Genomic DNA, 16,778 nt, shown 5'->3' with positions numbered 1-16,778 from the left:
GGCAAGGCATCGAATCCAACCTATGCCAGACTCCACCTAAGTGTTAAATGGGTACCTAGTCATATGCGAAAGCCGATTGTACTGTGCCTAGCAATTGGGTTGTTTGGCAAGTCTTGTTGGAATGCTCCCTAGGAAGTGGAGAAAGGCATACATTGTGTATGGGCAAGTTAGTCTCTGGTGATCAGAGTTGAAAAATATTTTTAAGTGCTGAGAATAGAGATATTATTCTGATGTATTATGTGTTAAATGAAATTATAATACTACTATCGATGTAAACCTTGCAATGCGATCAATTTAGAATCAGCCATATGTTCAACCATTATTACATATGTTTTTTAAGTGCTTCGAGGATAGAGATATTGTTCTGATGTATAAAGTGTTATATGAAATCATAATACTATCGATGTAAACCTTGCAATGCGATCAATTTAGAATCAGCCATATGTTCAACCATTATTACATATGTTTTTTAAGTGCTTCGAGGATAGAGATATTGTTCTGATGTATAAAGTGCTATATAAAAGCATAATACTACTACTATCAATGTACCCCTTTCATGCCATCAATTGTAAAATCAACCATTATTATTAGTGTTGTGGGGCCTTTAGTGTATATAAAAACCAATTTGTATTTATTAAAGTCTATTTGCAATGGATGAAGTCTTTTTTTATATATATATATTTCAAGTAATGTATGTGATGCAGTATTCATCAGGAGGAATTGCTGGAGTGTCAATGAAGTAGAAAAAAAGTTGCAATCAAATGCAATGCCAAATGCAACTTGATTTTCAACCGGTTGGAACTTTACATTACTAACTCGCGTTAATTTTGCCTTTCAGTTTGCATTTTTATACATCTTTTTCAGGACCAGACCAGTCCCTGGATATCTGAATAGCTTGTACAGTTAATCAGGTGGTTTATTAGGACTGGAATAGACTGTGTGGTTAAAGAAAGGGGAAGTACAGAATATTTAGAAAGAAAATACATGGTACGGGGTCTGTTGCATTCCTTTGATTGGTTGAAAGTCAAGTTGGGTATGATTTTAGAGTTGCGTTTAATTGCAACTCTTTCTGTAACGGTCCTTGTTTTCAGACTACTTTTTTTACCTTACCCAATTTCAAAAGGAATTTTCGTCTAGCTTTTCCAATTCATCTCCCAATATGATACAGGATCCTTCTCTGGCTGTAACCAAATTATTAAACATCAATATTCACGACAATTAGTCATCTTTATCATTTGATTATTTTAGTACACTCCTCACAACACAGTACAGAAAGCAAAAATATCTGGAAAAAAAGATCAAATTGAAAGTACTGTTCAATTTAATTGGTTTCTGTATTCACCATGTAAACCATTTTTATTTCAAAACTGTTTAAAAAAATATATTGACCTGTAATATTTTACATTAAAGTACTTTCTATTATATTATTTGCATTAATTAGTTGAATTATTCTGTGTGTGACAGGAAGGCTTTAGTGCTTTGCCTAATAATCATCAATTTCTTGTTTAGGGCAGGCAACCTAACACGAAGATTTATGAAAATATTCATCATATTTCATGTCCAATGTTTTGCAAAATTTGATGAGAAATGTTATATCTGCTTAATTTTTCAATTTCAATGAAAACACAGTTCCAAAGATAAATACAATACCTAAATGTTCAGCATACTGGTATTCAATATAAATATTCAGGAATGTTTTTCTTCGAGAGACATCTTCCTAGAATTTCTTAGCAAGATAAGCAGGTGCATGAAGGTTTTATCGCAAAAGAATCTACACCAGTCTAGTGGGGTGTTGCAAGAAACTTATGATCAATTACAAGTCAATTTTTGGTCCCTAAAGCAATCATATGTCTTGCAGTTAATTGCAAATTAGTGATTGATTGCTAATCTGCTCCTTGAAACAAGAAATTTAATCTTATTTGCTATAACTAATGTTGATCTATCAGTTGTAAAATTGCAACAGAATATTTGCGATTGATCGCAAATATTTTCTTGCAACACCCCCTAGGACTCTTAAACACATGGTACGACATGTAGGTGCAGCAAAGGTTTACAACCAAAATACTTATTTCAGTGATGACATTTACAAAATACGAATACAAAAATCACCAGCCTTGAATTACAAAACTAACCAGCAAAATAGCATTGCCTGCATATATATCAAGAGGTAGGGAGGTGACTGAGCAGTATGGTGACCTAATGATCTAAGGTGCTTGTTTGAACACCGGTGGCCCATTGCATAAAAGTTACTATTATGGTAGGTTTGTCATCCAATGGTAACTGCCATGGCAACAATGCTCAATAGCCTATCAAAATCAAGGATTCCATGAAAGTTACCAGTGGATGGCAGAGTTAGTATAATAGTAACTTTTCTTCAATGAGGCCCTGAGAACCATTTCATGAAAATTGTCAGCACTGACAAGTTGTCTTTCCCCGACAGTTACCATAGAAACAGTCAGAGGACAGTGCCTCTCAGCCAATCAAATCCAAGGATTTTACCGAAATTTACAGCCCTGTGATTTAGTCAGTGTTAGTTACTGTCATGAAATGCCCCCTGTGATGTAGTTGCATGAGGTCAGTAGTTCAGATTCACGGGGGGGGGCGCTAGAGAAAACCTGCGGCCGAAGTCGAGGCCAGCCTTGACTACATCCCTGCTATACACATGAAAGTTGTAAAAATGTTCTAATTTTACCAGAATTGAATTGCCCATATAGAATGACCTTAATCTAATTTTCATAAATCTTAGTGTTATGTTGGCCTGCCCTGAACAAGAAATTGCAGTAAACCAGTGGGTGGTTGATTGAAAATAAATGTCAAATTATTTCAGAAATGTCTTGAATACACAATTTTTCATGAATGTCCACAATTAATTGAAATATCATTGACTCTAAGTAGTTTAAGAGTAGACTCCTTGATAATACATAATTTACCTGAGCTGTACCAACAAATCAATTGAATTCAGATAAAAACACTATCATTATTGACCATTCCCTGAGAGAAGAATTTGGTGATGCTCTGATTTTAAAATAATCCTTTGATTTATACAGAATACACTGGCCCGTACAAATCTTACGATTATAATGAAACATGTGCACCAAACACATCTTCAACTTGGTTTTGAAAAATATCACAAATATAACTAACAATATAAGTTAATGTGTTTAATATAGATAACAATTAAATTCATGGCAATGGGGGGGAGGGGTGCTCAAATTAATTCTGATGAAGATGTGCCTCACAAAATCCTGAAATGGGGGTCTAAGAAACTGACTACAAGGGTAACTTAAAGGGTCTTTGAAACTATAAATATACCAGGCAGTTTGAAAATCAGTGTCTACGGAACCAGATCACGGTACTGTATAGGGCCCTGTATGGCCACTGAAGCATTGAAATACCGATATGATGTACAGGTACATTATCTGAATAAGTTCTCTTCATCCAAGGCTGCGTAAATGCAAAAAGGTGCATATCAGAACTGTCTTAATGAAAAATAAACTGGTTTGGTACAAGACCACAGGATTCTAACGTGCACAGGCAACATGTCTGCCGCCATCTATTGACAGGGTTTCTCCTGTGATGAAGGAGGCAGCATCAGAAGCAAGAAACTTGATGGCCTTGGCGACCTCCGACGATTGTCCTACCCTTCCCATGGGGTGTAGCTTGCCCAAAACCTGTATAAGGAACAATATTCAATTCTATTAATTTATTACTCTTCATATTATTATTATAATTATTATCATTATTATTATATTATTTGTTGAGCATTTCAAATACATAAAGAATAAAGTTTCATAGTACATATTTGAACAATTTAAGGAGAAGAACAATTAGTGTCTTGTTGCATGATAAAGAATAAAACGACCTGGATGAGAGAGGCTGCCTGGGTAAAGAAAATGCTAACTCACAAACCATAACCTGCAGGCCTTCCTCTCCAAACCTTCCTAATTCCATCCAGGTCTGAATAAAAGCATTAAAATGAAGATATGGAGTAAATATGATACTGCAAACGGGTAAAACAATTGTCCAACTTACACCCATTTTGAAATTGTTACTACAAATGGTATTTAAAGAGAAATTCCAGTAGTTGCAGTAAACACTGATTTCATGAGAAAGTCTGTAAAACAAGGCTTAATTGTCAGTATATCATCGAGGATCTAGATCTGGTACAATTACATTAACTGAACGTTGTGAAATCTTGAAATCTACGCTGAAAAATGTTCACACCGAAGATCCCCAACACAGATAACCACGTGCGCTTATGATAAGCGCACGTGGGACAGTAGCTTAGAGCGTCGGGCCCGACGCTCTACCCGAATCCTGTGCTTGTTTGCTGATTTCTCAGCAATTACACAATTTCTTCCAGAATCCTTTGGCACATACATTTTATTTATACAAACAGACACTTTGGTGGTCATTTCATCGGATTCTGTACGAACTCATTTTGATATCGTTACCAAAACTAGCATTTACCTTTAACTCTGTAACATGTTGTTGACAAGGGACCTTGGTATGTTACAAGCTACTGTTATAAGCTACTTTATTGGAGAGCAAATTTGCAGATCAATATTTATGAATCTGGGGCTCTGAGTCACATAGTGTATCAATCATCCACTATCTATTTTGCCAAAAGAATGCAGAAAACAAGGTTTCAAAGGATACTTCATGTGCTACAAATATAATTCCAACCCTTACAATTAACTTCCTCTCTCTGTTCACTGACCTTTAAAAAATGGTACATTTCACAAAACAGCTGGTCAATGATTTCACACTGAAAAGTTTTTATAAGCTACTGAAATCTTTGAATCTGATTAGCTCAGAACAAAGTCGTCAATGAAATTCAATGCTTCATGAAATGTCCCTTCTATAACTCACCTCATCAATATGATCTGCTGGTACTCCAAATCCAGTTAAAATGGGTGTCTCGATTGCTCCTGGGCTGTACATATAAGAAAAAATAGAAATAAGTAAAATAATGATAATGTAAAAGGCAGAATCTGTGCTCTTTTAACATAAACCTTCATCTTGTCAGTTTCTCTGTAACTTAGAATTATGTTGAAATAGGTGGTGCTAGTAAATACAGAATTCAAAGCCATTTCATTTATTACTTTTTATAGAAAGTAATTGAAATTGTAATAGACAAAAGTAATTGGCAATTGTAAAAAATGTAATTTAATGGAAAAGTAATTGTAATTGAACATTTCCTCAATTACGTAATTGTAATTGAAGAAAGTAAATTGACCCTACCCTGCCAAATACCCATTTTCTATGCCTGGGTGGAGAGAGGCAAATGTGAATAAACACCATAACAAAGGACACAAGGCTACAGTAGGATTTGAACTCTGGATCTCATGGTTCAATGTTTGACACACATTGCACTGAGCTATTATATCACTAAGAATAAATGCATGATTCATCTTGATTAACAAAATCAAACGTACATGAGGAAAAAATGATAGTTCGGACCCTTGGAAACATCATAAAGAGACAAAATGACTAGTCTCTGAAATCTTAATTTCAAATTATTGAATTGAACATTGGTATCACCCTTGATACTTACTTGACAGCATTAACTCGGACACCTTTGGAAGCCAAATCTAAGAAGGAAAATAAGGCATAAAAACAAAATAAGGACCTTACTGATGTGCGATGTGTCATTCACAGACCGTCTCAAAATGTAAAACCTTGTCGTATAATCCCCCCCCCCCCCCGTTAAGAAGAAATAATAAGAAATGGGAGCTTGAGTTGAGACATAAAATCAGAACAATTGATACCGGGTATGTCTCAAGAAAAAAAAAAAACTGGAAAAACATATTTCTCAGTTTACTAAAGTCCCCTTTTCCCCATATGAATATTTGTTTTGATTTTCATGTAACTAGCAATTCTTTGCTTATGAGTACTTACTTCGAGGAGGTAAATTTATTAGAGCATATGAACATTAGGTGAATATGGTGTACATCTGAACGACCAAAAATATTTATGGTGGTCTTACAAACCTATTGTCATGCATATGTATTTGCAAACCCAGCAGGGTTTGGCACAATATTATTTCACCAGCCAGATAATTTGTGCACAGGACCAGGCAGTCCGAGCCTTGTGTCAAATCTGGCTGGAACCACCACTGTGTAAAACATAGTTCATTTCAATTAATTTTACTTCTGAATTTTTCTAACATAATTTACTAGTACAATTACATGAAAATTCATTATCAATACATAGTTGATACATTGAAAAGCACAATAAGAAAATATCATAAACAAATTACACCTGTTCACATTTAAAAATATATTTTCTCTTTGTTTATTGACAATAAAAAGAAGCAATGTAAAAATAAAGCACGCCAAGACCTTGAAATTGATGAAGGTCTTGAAGCAAAGGGGCTCCAGAGAAAAAAAAAGTTAAAGTGCAATGGTATTCTACAAAGGGAACACTTACCCAGAGCACAGCAACGTGTGAATTGATCAGTGACAGCCCGTGTAATGTTGTATGAAAGCGACTTTGGGGACTGCAATTTAAAGTTAAGAGAAATTAAGAATCAGAAAAAGTCATACGTGGGACGGTAATCGGTGTATGCAACGGTATTACAGTTGAGACGTTCATCAATCACTTTGGAGAAAAGCCAAAGGTTCAAAGCCACATCTTCAGGCAAGAATACTGCATGTATATATAGTAATTATATAAACAATGGGGAATGTTAAGCGGGATCTGGCCCCCGTCTTACAAAGAGTTGCGATTGATCCGATCAATCACAACTATGGACGGCCAGCAATGTCAACATTTATCATTCATGTTTGTTCAAAATATTCTACAACTATGATGTAATTTGTTTACAAATTTTCGGCATTACTCCTATTTGTTTCAGATCGGTATGCTCGATCTGTAATGAAAATCATAAGTCAGAAAAAAAAGCCTCTTCATTTACTATCTATTGTCCACGGCGGATGGCATTCGGATACTGAGTCAGAAAGAAGAGGATCGAGGGTATTCGAATTCCAGTTCATCGTGGCTTAGCCATGAACCAGAATAGCCTGGTGGTTAAGTCGCTGTCCGGAAAGCAGTAGATGGCAGGTTCAAATCCCACTGGTTCCAATTTTTTCTGACTTATGATTTTCCTTCAATTAAAGCCTCTTCATTTACTAACTATGATGTTTATTCATGCATTCATTGTTTTCTTGAAAATTCACTGTGCTTCTCTTTGTTTACAAAGGATAATGTGCAAATATCCTGTAGAAAAAACTATGACACTGATGGATTTCCATAGAGTTACGATTGATTGAATCAATCGCAACTCTTTGTCAGGCAAGGCCCAGAACAGGGCTATCAGGGTCCAGAAATATACATCCAGGTGAAACAAATGACAAGAGCCCAACATCTTAATTAACTGAGAGTACATTTTCCTTTCAATCTATTTATTTATTTTAGCTTTCTTGCAATCCTATTGAAATCCAAATGCAAACCAATCAAATAGGCCTACGTTGAATTATAGGGAAAATATATCAAGCAAAGTCATGTTTTCATTTCCTATGTCCATAAATAATTGTCTCCGGGAGACTGAGGTCGGCTATAATACACACTTATGTGTGGGTAACTTTTTTAAACAACATCATAAAAGTCGATTCTGGATACGATACTGTTTGAAATACGAAGTTCACATTTAGTTCAATACCCACCACTCTTTTTCCAGCCAAACTTGACATGTTTACCACACAACCTGAAAGATAAAGGGGTGATATAATGTTATGTTGTGTTGGGATCTGTAATTATTGAAGGGAAGCGAAATAAGGAAACTTTGGAGAAAGTTATACAGTTCAAATCACTAGGTATTTAATCATCAATATTCAGCTACAGTTCGAAGTACATGAAGATTCAGAGTATATCAGGAGACGATGAATATGAAATAATTTAGAAGTATTAGATTGAGATTCGAAGTGAAGTTAAATTAATACTGGATGGACGTCTAAGTCTTGAAGTCAGTCAGTCAGGATCAGTGTGGGTCTCGTATTCCATTGTTGGTATTCTATCTCTAATAATCAAGTCTTATTTTTATCATTTGTTTTGGGGGTGTAACTATTTAAGGTGCGAGTGATCTAAACTTGTTCTGATTGGTCTACAATTAACTGTCTATCAAACTTTCTCTGGTATAAGGGGTGTGGTGATGCTCTGTGCAAGTGACTGGTGCTGGAAGTGGGAGTCATACTTCTTCCATGAAGTTAGCTGATGTCACTGAGGGTTGGTCTTTTTATGGTCAAGGCTTAGCAGTTAAATGATATTGGGGGTTTGGGATTCTTATACCGTTTTCATACTGAAGGCGAAGTGGAGTTACTCCGGAATAACTCCGGATTGAGTTTATACGCTTGTACTGCGGACCAACTTTAAATACCCTTTCATATTGGCAAGCACCGCAGCGGTGTCTCCGCGGTCGTTGCCATGGTTTCCAAGCGAGTTCGCGCCATATGTGTGGCGAGATCACAGCGATAAGCGCATACCGCATTTCCGGTGCAGAGTAACTCCGTTTGTAACCCTCTTCTCGAAGTGGGTTGAGTACTCCGCTTTGAATCCGGATCGAACTAATCTCAGAGTTTTCATATTGCCCTCCAAAGTGGAGTAACTCCTCCTGGACTCCGGACTAACTCCACTTCGGCTCTCACTATGAAAGGGGTATACGATGACATTGGGGGAGTTTGTAAACAAGTGAAGGTGAATGACTGAAAGGATAACAGGAAGTTAAATACATACTACATAACAATTGTGTTGTTAGCAAAACCAATAGTAAGGAACTTATATTTTGGACTATGGACAACCATAAATCAGTTGCAGTTTATGTCTATTGCAAACCATGTACAAAAGATAGAATCAATTATAAATATCAATGTTACCCCCCCCCCCACTGTTATTTGAGATTGAAAAACCATGGCCAGGTCTGGCCGCTTCCTGGCATGATCTGCATCAGTGTTGGTTAGGAACACGCACAGCCTCGATGTTGTTGAGATCATCAAGCCCAGGTTAATGCTCTATCCCGTGTCTTTCTATTAGAAAACATGTTCCCTAGCAGCTGCCCCCGACTTGGGACGCGCGGCGGTGGGTTGAGCGCTTTGGTCCCGCGAACCCTCCCTCTCCAGCTGCTGGAACTGTCAGGACATCTTTTTGTTTCAGTATGATTGGTCATGTCTGATAAGGCTAGGTATCACCAGTAATATTATATACCACCAGCGTGCCAAGTCAATGCCCCTACTTTACCAGGCAGTCACCAAGACTGGCAACTGTAAGGTAGGATCTGCATTATATTGCATAAACGAATGCAGCCTCCATTCAAGGCATGACTGGTCACAGGGAGTATATACCTAGCCTTCATGGCAATTTTGGTTGGGTTGGGCCTCCTCCTGGTTTTCTCCTATCGGAGGGATATATGGTCTTGTGATCAGCTCCCAACTTCCGAAGGTCTTGTTGTTTCTTCACAGCCATAAAGTATATATAGCCAGTAGTGCCACTCTTGACACAGCATACAGCGCAACCTTGATTTCCTTTTTTGTCAGGCCAAGGAACTTCAGGCAGGTTCTCAGTGATTGGCTGGTAAAACCTCTAGATCCCAATCAACTGGGAAGTAGACAAGTCCCCATCCTGCTTCTTTTCCTTCTCTGATAAGATCCTCATATTTGCACTTCTTTCTGAGGATTGCTTGAGCCATGTTATCCTCTGCTGGGACTGTCAGTTCTACAACTATTCCTACCTTCATTGAAGGTGAATAAATTATTATATCTGGCCTACTTGACGTGGTGACTATTTCTGGAGGGAAGGCCATTGGTATTTTGTCTTCATCCCATACCACCTTCCAGTCCCTGCAGTTCTGGATTTGATCTTTTATTAGCATGAAAACTCAATACAATAGGGACAACCTTTTGCTACTGTAGCACCCTTTTGGTACTACATAATAGTAGTTAAAGTGATGAAACCCTTTGAAGTACAACCCCCCCCTTGTAGGGATATTGAACGAGATGGTCAGAGCAGAGAGTTTTTATGACCTCCTGTACATACTGAGAGAGAGTGAGCGAAAGAGAGAGCCAATGGTCAGTTCTGGCTAGCGTGAGTAAGGGTCAGGTGGTCCTTATTCCCAGAAAATAATGACGTGAATGTCATGAATGACGTAGAAGTATTTGGGGGAAAAGTTGATGGGCTGTTCCATCTCTGCTACCCTAAAGGGGTCAGCAATTATTGTTTACTGGTTTTTTGTGTTAAAAGAGATGACTTAGGATCAAAAAGTATTATCAGTCATAAATATACACACCCCTTCCCCAAAATAATGGTATCATCGAAAATACCTTTATATAGAAGTTCTGGAGACATCCTCTTCATAACTTTCGAGATGGAGAGGAAACATCCACCGTATAGTTACTATCAAGTAACTTCTTCTTTTTCCTGATTCTCAGGTAAGATCCGAAGTCAACCTACCATATTTCAGTTTATAAGATTATTTAATAACTGATCTCAGATTATTTTTGAATGTTAAGTTACTTTTCCAAAATTGTCTGTTACACATTTGACTTATTATCAATCTTCGATTGAATAATATTTTAAAGTTTAGTTTGATATATCTGATGATAGATACTATTCTATAATCTACTTCTTATTGAATGTTTGAATTTCTTATGATTGTTACTAACCATCTATGATTATTGTTCATGGTATTAATAAAAGCATTTGTTATTTATGATTGTCTAGCAGCGCGAACATGGTGCGAGTGTTATATAGTTGAGCCTTTTGAACTTTGCGAATTACAAATTTTAAGCAAGTCGCGAATCCAAAACAACTAAACGGTATTATTCTGGTCAAGCGGATAGGCTGAGTTCCCTATCTTGCCGCGTTAATATCGTGCGGACTCTAATGTATCTGATTAAAGACTTTCCTGAATATCATTGTGCTAAACCATTCTATTTTATTGTTTTGATATTATGTTACTGCAAAACCATTTACTAATCCTAGTTGATATGAAAATATTTGAGATGAAGTTTGATATTTAATATTAGAAATATTTAATCATGTTTTGATTAAATTGATTCACAACTTTCGAGATGGAGAGGAAACATCCACCATAAAGTTACTATCATGTAACTTCTCTTTTTCCTGATTCTCACGTAACTGGTCATCTGACCATGAACAGCTTCTACATTCTATATATTTCTGCACTGAGACCCTTAATGTTATAGTTCTCAATGTCATTATGTTAGTCTTAATATGTCAGTAGTTGTTTAACAACTGTTAAGTTATGTCCAGTAAATTAGGTTATGAGGTATAATTTGAACTATATGTTCATATTCTTTAGAATAACTATGTAACTAGGAGTTACTCAATTTTTTTGTCACTGTAAATATCATGTATATAATAATGTTAATCTAGCTTAGAATTAAAGGAACATATTAGTTTATTCTATTGAGTATTATGATTTACATTAATTAATAGCATAGTGTGAATGTTGTTGATTGATGGTGTTTGATTTTGTGATGTGTGATTATTACATATTAATAATAATTATAACATAATAGTGTTTAATTTAAGTTCTACCTCTGTAGATGGATAGGGTGGGGAATCTTCGTTTAAAAACCCTTCCGCTGCACTGTTCTGTTATTTGTTAAGTAAAAGATCCTCCCCCACCCTAAACAATTCCGTGCTACACTACCACTCAACTTGATAAGGATAATTAGGGTTATGAATTCTGTACCAAACTGTAGCTTTTGAAGCAACGAGATGATGAACTGCTAAGTTGGTGAACTGTACGGCAGTTGATCTTAAGCAGATCATCAACATTCTGCATTACTCAGCTTGATAAGGAAAATTTCCTAGGAGTACATGTATGAGTTCTGTACATACTGTAATTCCTTACCTTTCGAAGCAATGAGATGAGGAACTGCTAGGTTGGTGAGCTGAACAGCAGACCTTACGTTGATCTTCAGTAGCTCATCAAAATTTTGCATTATGTCATCGCTCATGAGTAAATCAAGCCTGGCTTGACCTGCGTTATTCACCTGGACAATGGCAGCAAGAAGGGCAAAAGAAAAAGAAATAAGATAAAGAGAGAAAAGGAAAACCAGACAGTGATCGCCTGATCGGAACTGGGAAACTTAGAATTAGAATTAAACAATAATAGATAAAGTATTCAATAAAACCTAAACTGCTAAAGTGTACATGGCTTTTATGCAACAATTAGAAATTATCAGAAATCAATGATGTTTTCTATTTACAGATTTCCCGTTTTCCCTATTTGACCAAAATGAAAATTCATCGTTAAAAAAAACCCTCTTCTGTTCTTTAATAGGGGAGCGATTCATGACAGAAATAGTGATTTTGGAAGAATACTGTAATAAGCCACTAAAATTGCTGCATGTGATTAGCTTTGAGCAGATGTGTTGGTGAAATTCACTGACAATTTGTTTCATGAAACATTTCCCAGGTAAACAAGGACAAAGAGACAGTGCATTGGTAGTGAAAACTCACCAAGACATCTAATTTCCCAAAGTGTGTGATAGTTGAGTCCATGATCCTCTTCACGTCATCTTCTACACACATATCAGCCTTAATGGTAAGAACCTGTTCAAATACAAAATAAAAACCACAAGTAATATATTTCTTTCTCAAAGTTGTCATTAAGTCTGCAGGCACAGACCCTGACTGGAACTTTGATCAACAAGTGTGTCTCCATGCAAAGACTAGCACATACAGAACTTGCTGTTCCAATACAGAGTGAGAGAGCCTTCAGTACACAAGACATGAGTAGGCTGCACATTCAGACCCTTAAACTGGAGTGAAGGGTTTGCCCTGCAGACTAGTTGTCATTGCCTAGTGCTGATGTACTGGCCAGGCTGCAGCCAGGGTTATAATGACAATTATTGCCTTACTACTCTGTAGTGTAGATATGAGCGCTTTAAAATTGCATTATTATTATGATTTTGAATATCATAATATTCAACATTACTTTGTAGTAATCATTAAAAGAAAATTGTGAACTGTAAAAAAAAATATATTGCAAAATCCTTGTAATACAAGCGCAGCCAAATTTTTAATCATTCTCCTTTCTAGCAAGTTGGCAATGAGCATTATTTTGATCAACACGCAGAAAGGTCATTACATCATCAGAGAAGTGTCTTCTTTCAACTATCTATGGTGCCTATAACTTTGATATCATTTTCATATGCGCAATACAAACATAGTCTTTAAATAATGTTTTATTAAGAGGTATATTTATATGTACAAATTCTTTCACACTCAATTCAATAATTTCAATTACAACCTAGTAAATATTCTTAAGCAACTTACAAAAGAAAGTTTTATTCAATTCATTTTCATTAAACCTATATTCCAAAAGAGATATCACAATTGTGTGTATTAAAATGAACAATGGCTAATGCAAGCACACACCTTTTCCTTTGAAAGGCCCTTTGCCAAACAGTCATGGGCAGTCTTCTCTAGCCTCTCTTCATTTCGACCCACTAAAGCCAGACTGGCCCCTGACGAAGCAAATTCAATGGCAGTCTCAGCTCCAATTCCTGAGCTAGCTCCTGTAAAGAAAATGAACAAATAAGGAATTCGTTAGGATCCCTGTTTAAAGATATAACCTATTTATTCATTCAGTTTAATTCTATTCATTTCATTTATTTTCCACTTACTATTTTTCATATTTACAATGGATTTTGCTTGTGAACTTATTTCCAAGCAAATGTAAAAAGGGGAGAGTAAGAAGATAATGACAAAATTTGTGGCAATCACTCTTTAAAAATTTGTCAAAGAAAAGGAATAATTTTTCACTCCAAAAAGTTAAAATTTTTCAACCTAACTTCCAAAAGGGAGAGCAAAAGAGGTGGCAGCTAAGTATAGGACTAGTAGCTGACTACAGCTTTGATCCACGCCTGCATACTAGTACTACATATAGAGCAGGATTTGAATTAAAGTTTTTGACATGGTACCGGACATGGAAATAAGGCAGTAAAGATTTTGTTTAACCTGTTGAACATGATCGATAGACCCTAGGCCAAGTAGGCATAGGTGAAATATCTGCTGTTTCGCAGAAATTTCTGAATATTTTCTGATTTGTTTTTTAGTCGTCCTGCTAAGTATCGATGAAGGGGATGCTGCGGAGCCAGATGAACTCTCAGCAGAGCATATATATGTCCCTCACCGAAATAGACTGATTTTTCAGTCTAGGGCTTCATATGCGTTATTTTGGTTTCAATCCCACCGCTGCCACCATAAAATTGCAATTTGGCCTGCAAAGTATACCCCCAGGCCTGGGTATTGTAAGGACTGCACACCCTACTGCACAACACAGAAAGGGTTGATGTTTTTCATTGAAGAGCAATATACACTGTATAAAAAGGGCATTAAAAGGTTATCAAAATTCCTAAAATAAATTTTACAGTATTTGAGGCACTATTCAGGGTAAAAAAATAGCTCATTCAATCTCTGATCGACCTACTAGTTTCATTGGTATTTCTTTATGGGACTACGATGTGTTTCAATTGAGATAAAGTTTTTGTTTTTTTAAGTTGGAAAATGTCTAAATACTCCTCCAATTAATAGATTTCAGCTGTCTACATTTAGGGAAAGCATGAAAAAATAGTTTACGGAAATTACATGTAGGATATTCTTAGATCAAAGAATGGTCATTATGGTCCATTTCGAACTCTAAAAAAGGCCGACTGTGATCATACTCAGAAGACAGAAGTACTATGTCTATGACTATGAGCATGTTGCACGTACCCACAGTTTAATGACACAAAATAGCCCTCAATGCAGCAGCCAAATCATGAAATAACTGACCTTTCTGTGTAGATCTAAAAAATGAATTGAAAGAATAAGAGTCGAATGCTTTCACCCGGGGGGGCCACTTACATTGACGAGTGGATACCATGCGCGACCAAAAAAACACGTAAAAAGGATGTCTTTTTCACGATAGGGCACGTTACGTACGTAACGTGATAAGGGTGTCAAAAACACAAAAATAATGATAAAAGGGTATCTATTTCACTAGGAAACTTACGTGTTTAGGGTCGAATTTGAGGGGATGATAAAACAAAATTAAAATGTTTTATAAAGGATGTCCTTTTTGCCCCAACACTTCGTGTTTAGAGTCCGATTTGCGCGAGGTGTAGAAGGTTGGGTCGTACTAAACCAAATAAGGTAAAGCCGACGGCCGAAGGACCCATAACAATAAAGCATTCCTGTCCTTGTTTAGGGGGTCATTTCAGAGAATATTTTCCAAGAGTATCGTTTTGTTTACAATACTTGTTAAGGGTAGGGTTTTACACGCCAATACTTGTTAAGGGGTGCATTTTCAGAATATGGAAATTACCCCGGGGGGGCACTCGACCAAAAAAGTGGTAGGGGTGTGCCGCGGGAGAGACAAAAAACGGGGGCCTTGGAGCGGGCTTATTGTAAAAAGGAGGGTCCTCGGAACGGGCTTCGGAACTACAATTTTGTGAAAACGGGGGTCCCTGGAACGGATCGTCAGCGTGTGAGTACGTGCGTATGCATCCCTATGGAACGGGCAAGCGTGCATGATGTAGCTAGCGCAGCCTCCGCCGGGTGCGCTCTCGCAGAGACGATGGTTGGACAGCGCTCTGCGGCCGCTTTTCACCAAACTTGCAGCAGATCAATGCGACCGGTTTACGGCGTAACGAAAAATATGCGAAGCCTTGGAGCGGATTTCTTTCTTCTTTTTTCTCGTTAAGAACAAAATGCTATGCCTTGGAGCGGCTTTCTTTGTTTTTTTTCTCAATAACACAAAAATGCTATGCCTTGGAACGGAAATTTGGGTGTGAAAATGGGGGTCCCCTCCGCGGCACATACCCACTATGCATTATATACTGAGTGCCCCCCCCCGGGGAAATTACGTGTTTAGGGTGCTTTTCGAGACCCCATGGTCGCGCATGGTATCCACTCGTGAATGGAAGTGGCCCCCCCGGTGCTTTCACCAACACTGACTATAACGTAAAAGTGCTGTGGAGCGGCGACTTACATTACAAACCATATATACTACACCAAACTATGCAGCTGTTGTAGTGCACGGGATCAGCTGGTTCGACTTGTTAAAGTTTTTATCATGGATTTTACTCTGTTCACCAAATCTACCAAAACTCGCATCGTGCCTCATTCTTGTGACAAGAAGAATAAAACAAAACTAACCTGTGATTAAGACAACTTTACCGACGAATTCCTCCATTGCCAGAGTAGCTTTCCGATTTCAAAATCTTGTCCCAAAGAAAAATCTTTCACTTGTGCAATGTAGGCCTACTGCGTTTTCCTCCTGAATTCAAACCGCAGCGCTGCCAGCGAATCGCGCCCCTGGAAGCGACCCTGGATACGACCAGCTCATCCCCGGCGCGGGCCGAGTGAAACGATAGGCATGATGCAACATGGGGCGGATGCATTTGATGGGATTCGTTGAATTTATCGTCTGATACACAATAATTAAAAACATTGTCGTCTGACTCTGTTAACTTTCCTTTGTTTTGATTGGCTGAGATTCGCCCATAGAGGTGGATCCAACTCTTCGGATTCGCCTGAAGTTTCAGAGGGCACAACCACTTCAAGTGCGTGGGGGTATTTAAAAAGTCGTGAGCGCGACCGAAATTATTTTCTCTTATCTAAATTGTGATTGAAATATAATCAGGCATATTGAAAAAAATTGGTATTATATTTCAATTTTATTTCTTTTCATTTTTTTATTTCTTTTTTAATTGGTCGTAGAGCCCGGGCGTAGAGCTAATTGGGGCATACCTACACGTATTCCTCGG

The 16,778-nt window shown here is 37.3% G+C and overlaps 1 protein-coding gene across 1 annotated transcript; it reads right to left on the bottom strand.

The window, feature by feature from the left end:
* Positions 1–2,678: 2,678 nt before the first annotated feature.
* Positions 2,679–16,509, bottom strand: LOC121426545 (3-oxoacyl-[acyl-carrier-protein] reductase FabG-like). Its single transcript, XM_041622890.1, has 9 exons — positions 16,168–16,509; positions 13,405–13,544; positions 12,484–12,576; positions 11,873–12,014; positions 7,668–7,708; positions 6,433–6,502; positions 5,558–5,594; positions 4,873–4,936; positions 2,679–3,671 (listed from the first exon to the last, which is right to left on the bottom strand). Exons 1-9 carry the CDS (start codon positions 16,202–16,204, stop codon positions 3,522–3,524), a joined length of 774 nt encoding a protein of 257 aa, XP_041478824.1. The 5' UTR covers positions 16,205–16,509; the 3' UTR covers positions 2,679–3,521.
* Between the last annotated feature and the right edge of the window lie 269 nt (positions 16,510–16,778).

The sequence above is a fragment of the Lytechinus variegatus genome, chromosome 13 (assembly GCF_018143015.1).
Source record: "Lytechinus variegatus isolate NC3 chromosome 13, Lvar_3.0, whole genome shotgun sequence".
Lineage (NCBI taxonomy): Eukaryota > Metazoa > Echinodermata > Echinoidea > Temnopleuroida > Toxopneustidae > Lytechinus > Lytechinus variegatus.
The sequence above is the reverse complement of the archived record's forward strand: the minus strand, read 5'-3'. Positions and strand labels throughout refer to the sequence as shown.

Excerpts from the sequence above, each read along its gene's own strand:
- LOC121426545 (XM_041622890.1), bottom strand. The coding sequence starts at position 16,204 with ATGGAGGAATTCGTCGGTAAAGTTGTCTTAATCACAG. Across the intron at positions 6,503-7,667 it reads GTTTGGCTGGAAAAAGAGTG|TCCCCAAAGTCGCTTTCATA; the intron begins GTGGGTATTGAA and ends TTTAAATTGCAG. Across the intron at positions 4,937-5,557 it reads GTCCGAGTTAATGCTGTCAA|CCCAGGAGCAATCGAGACAC; the intron begins GTAAGTATCAAG and ends TTATATGTACAG.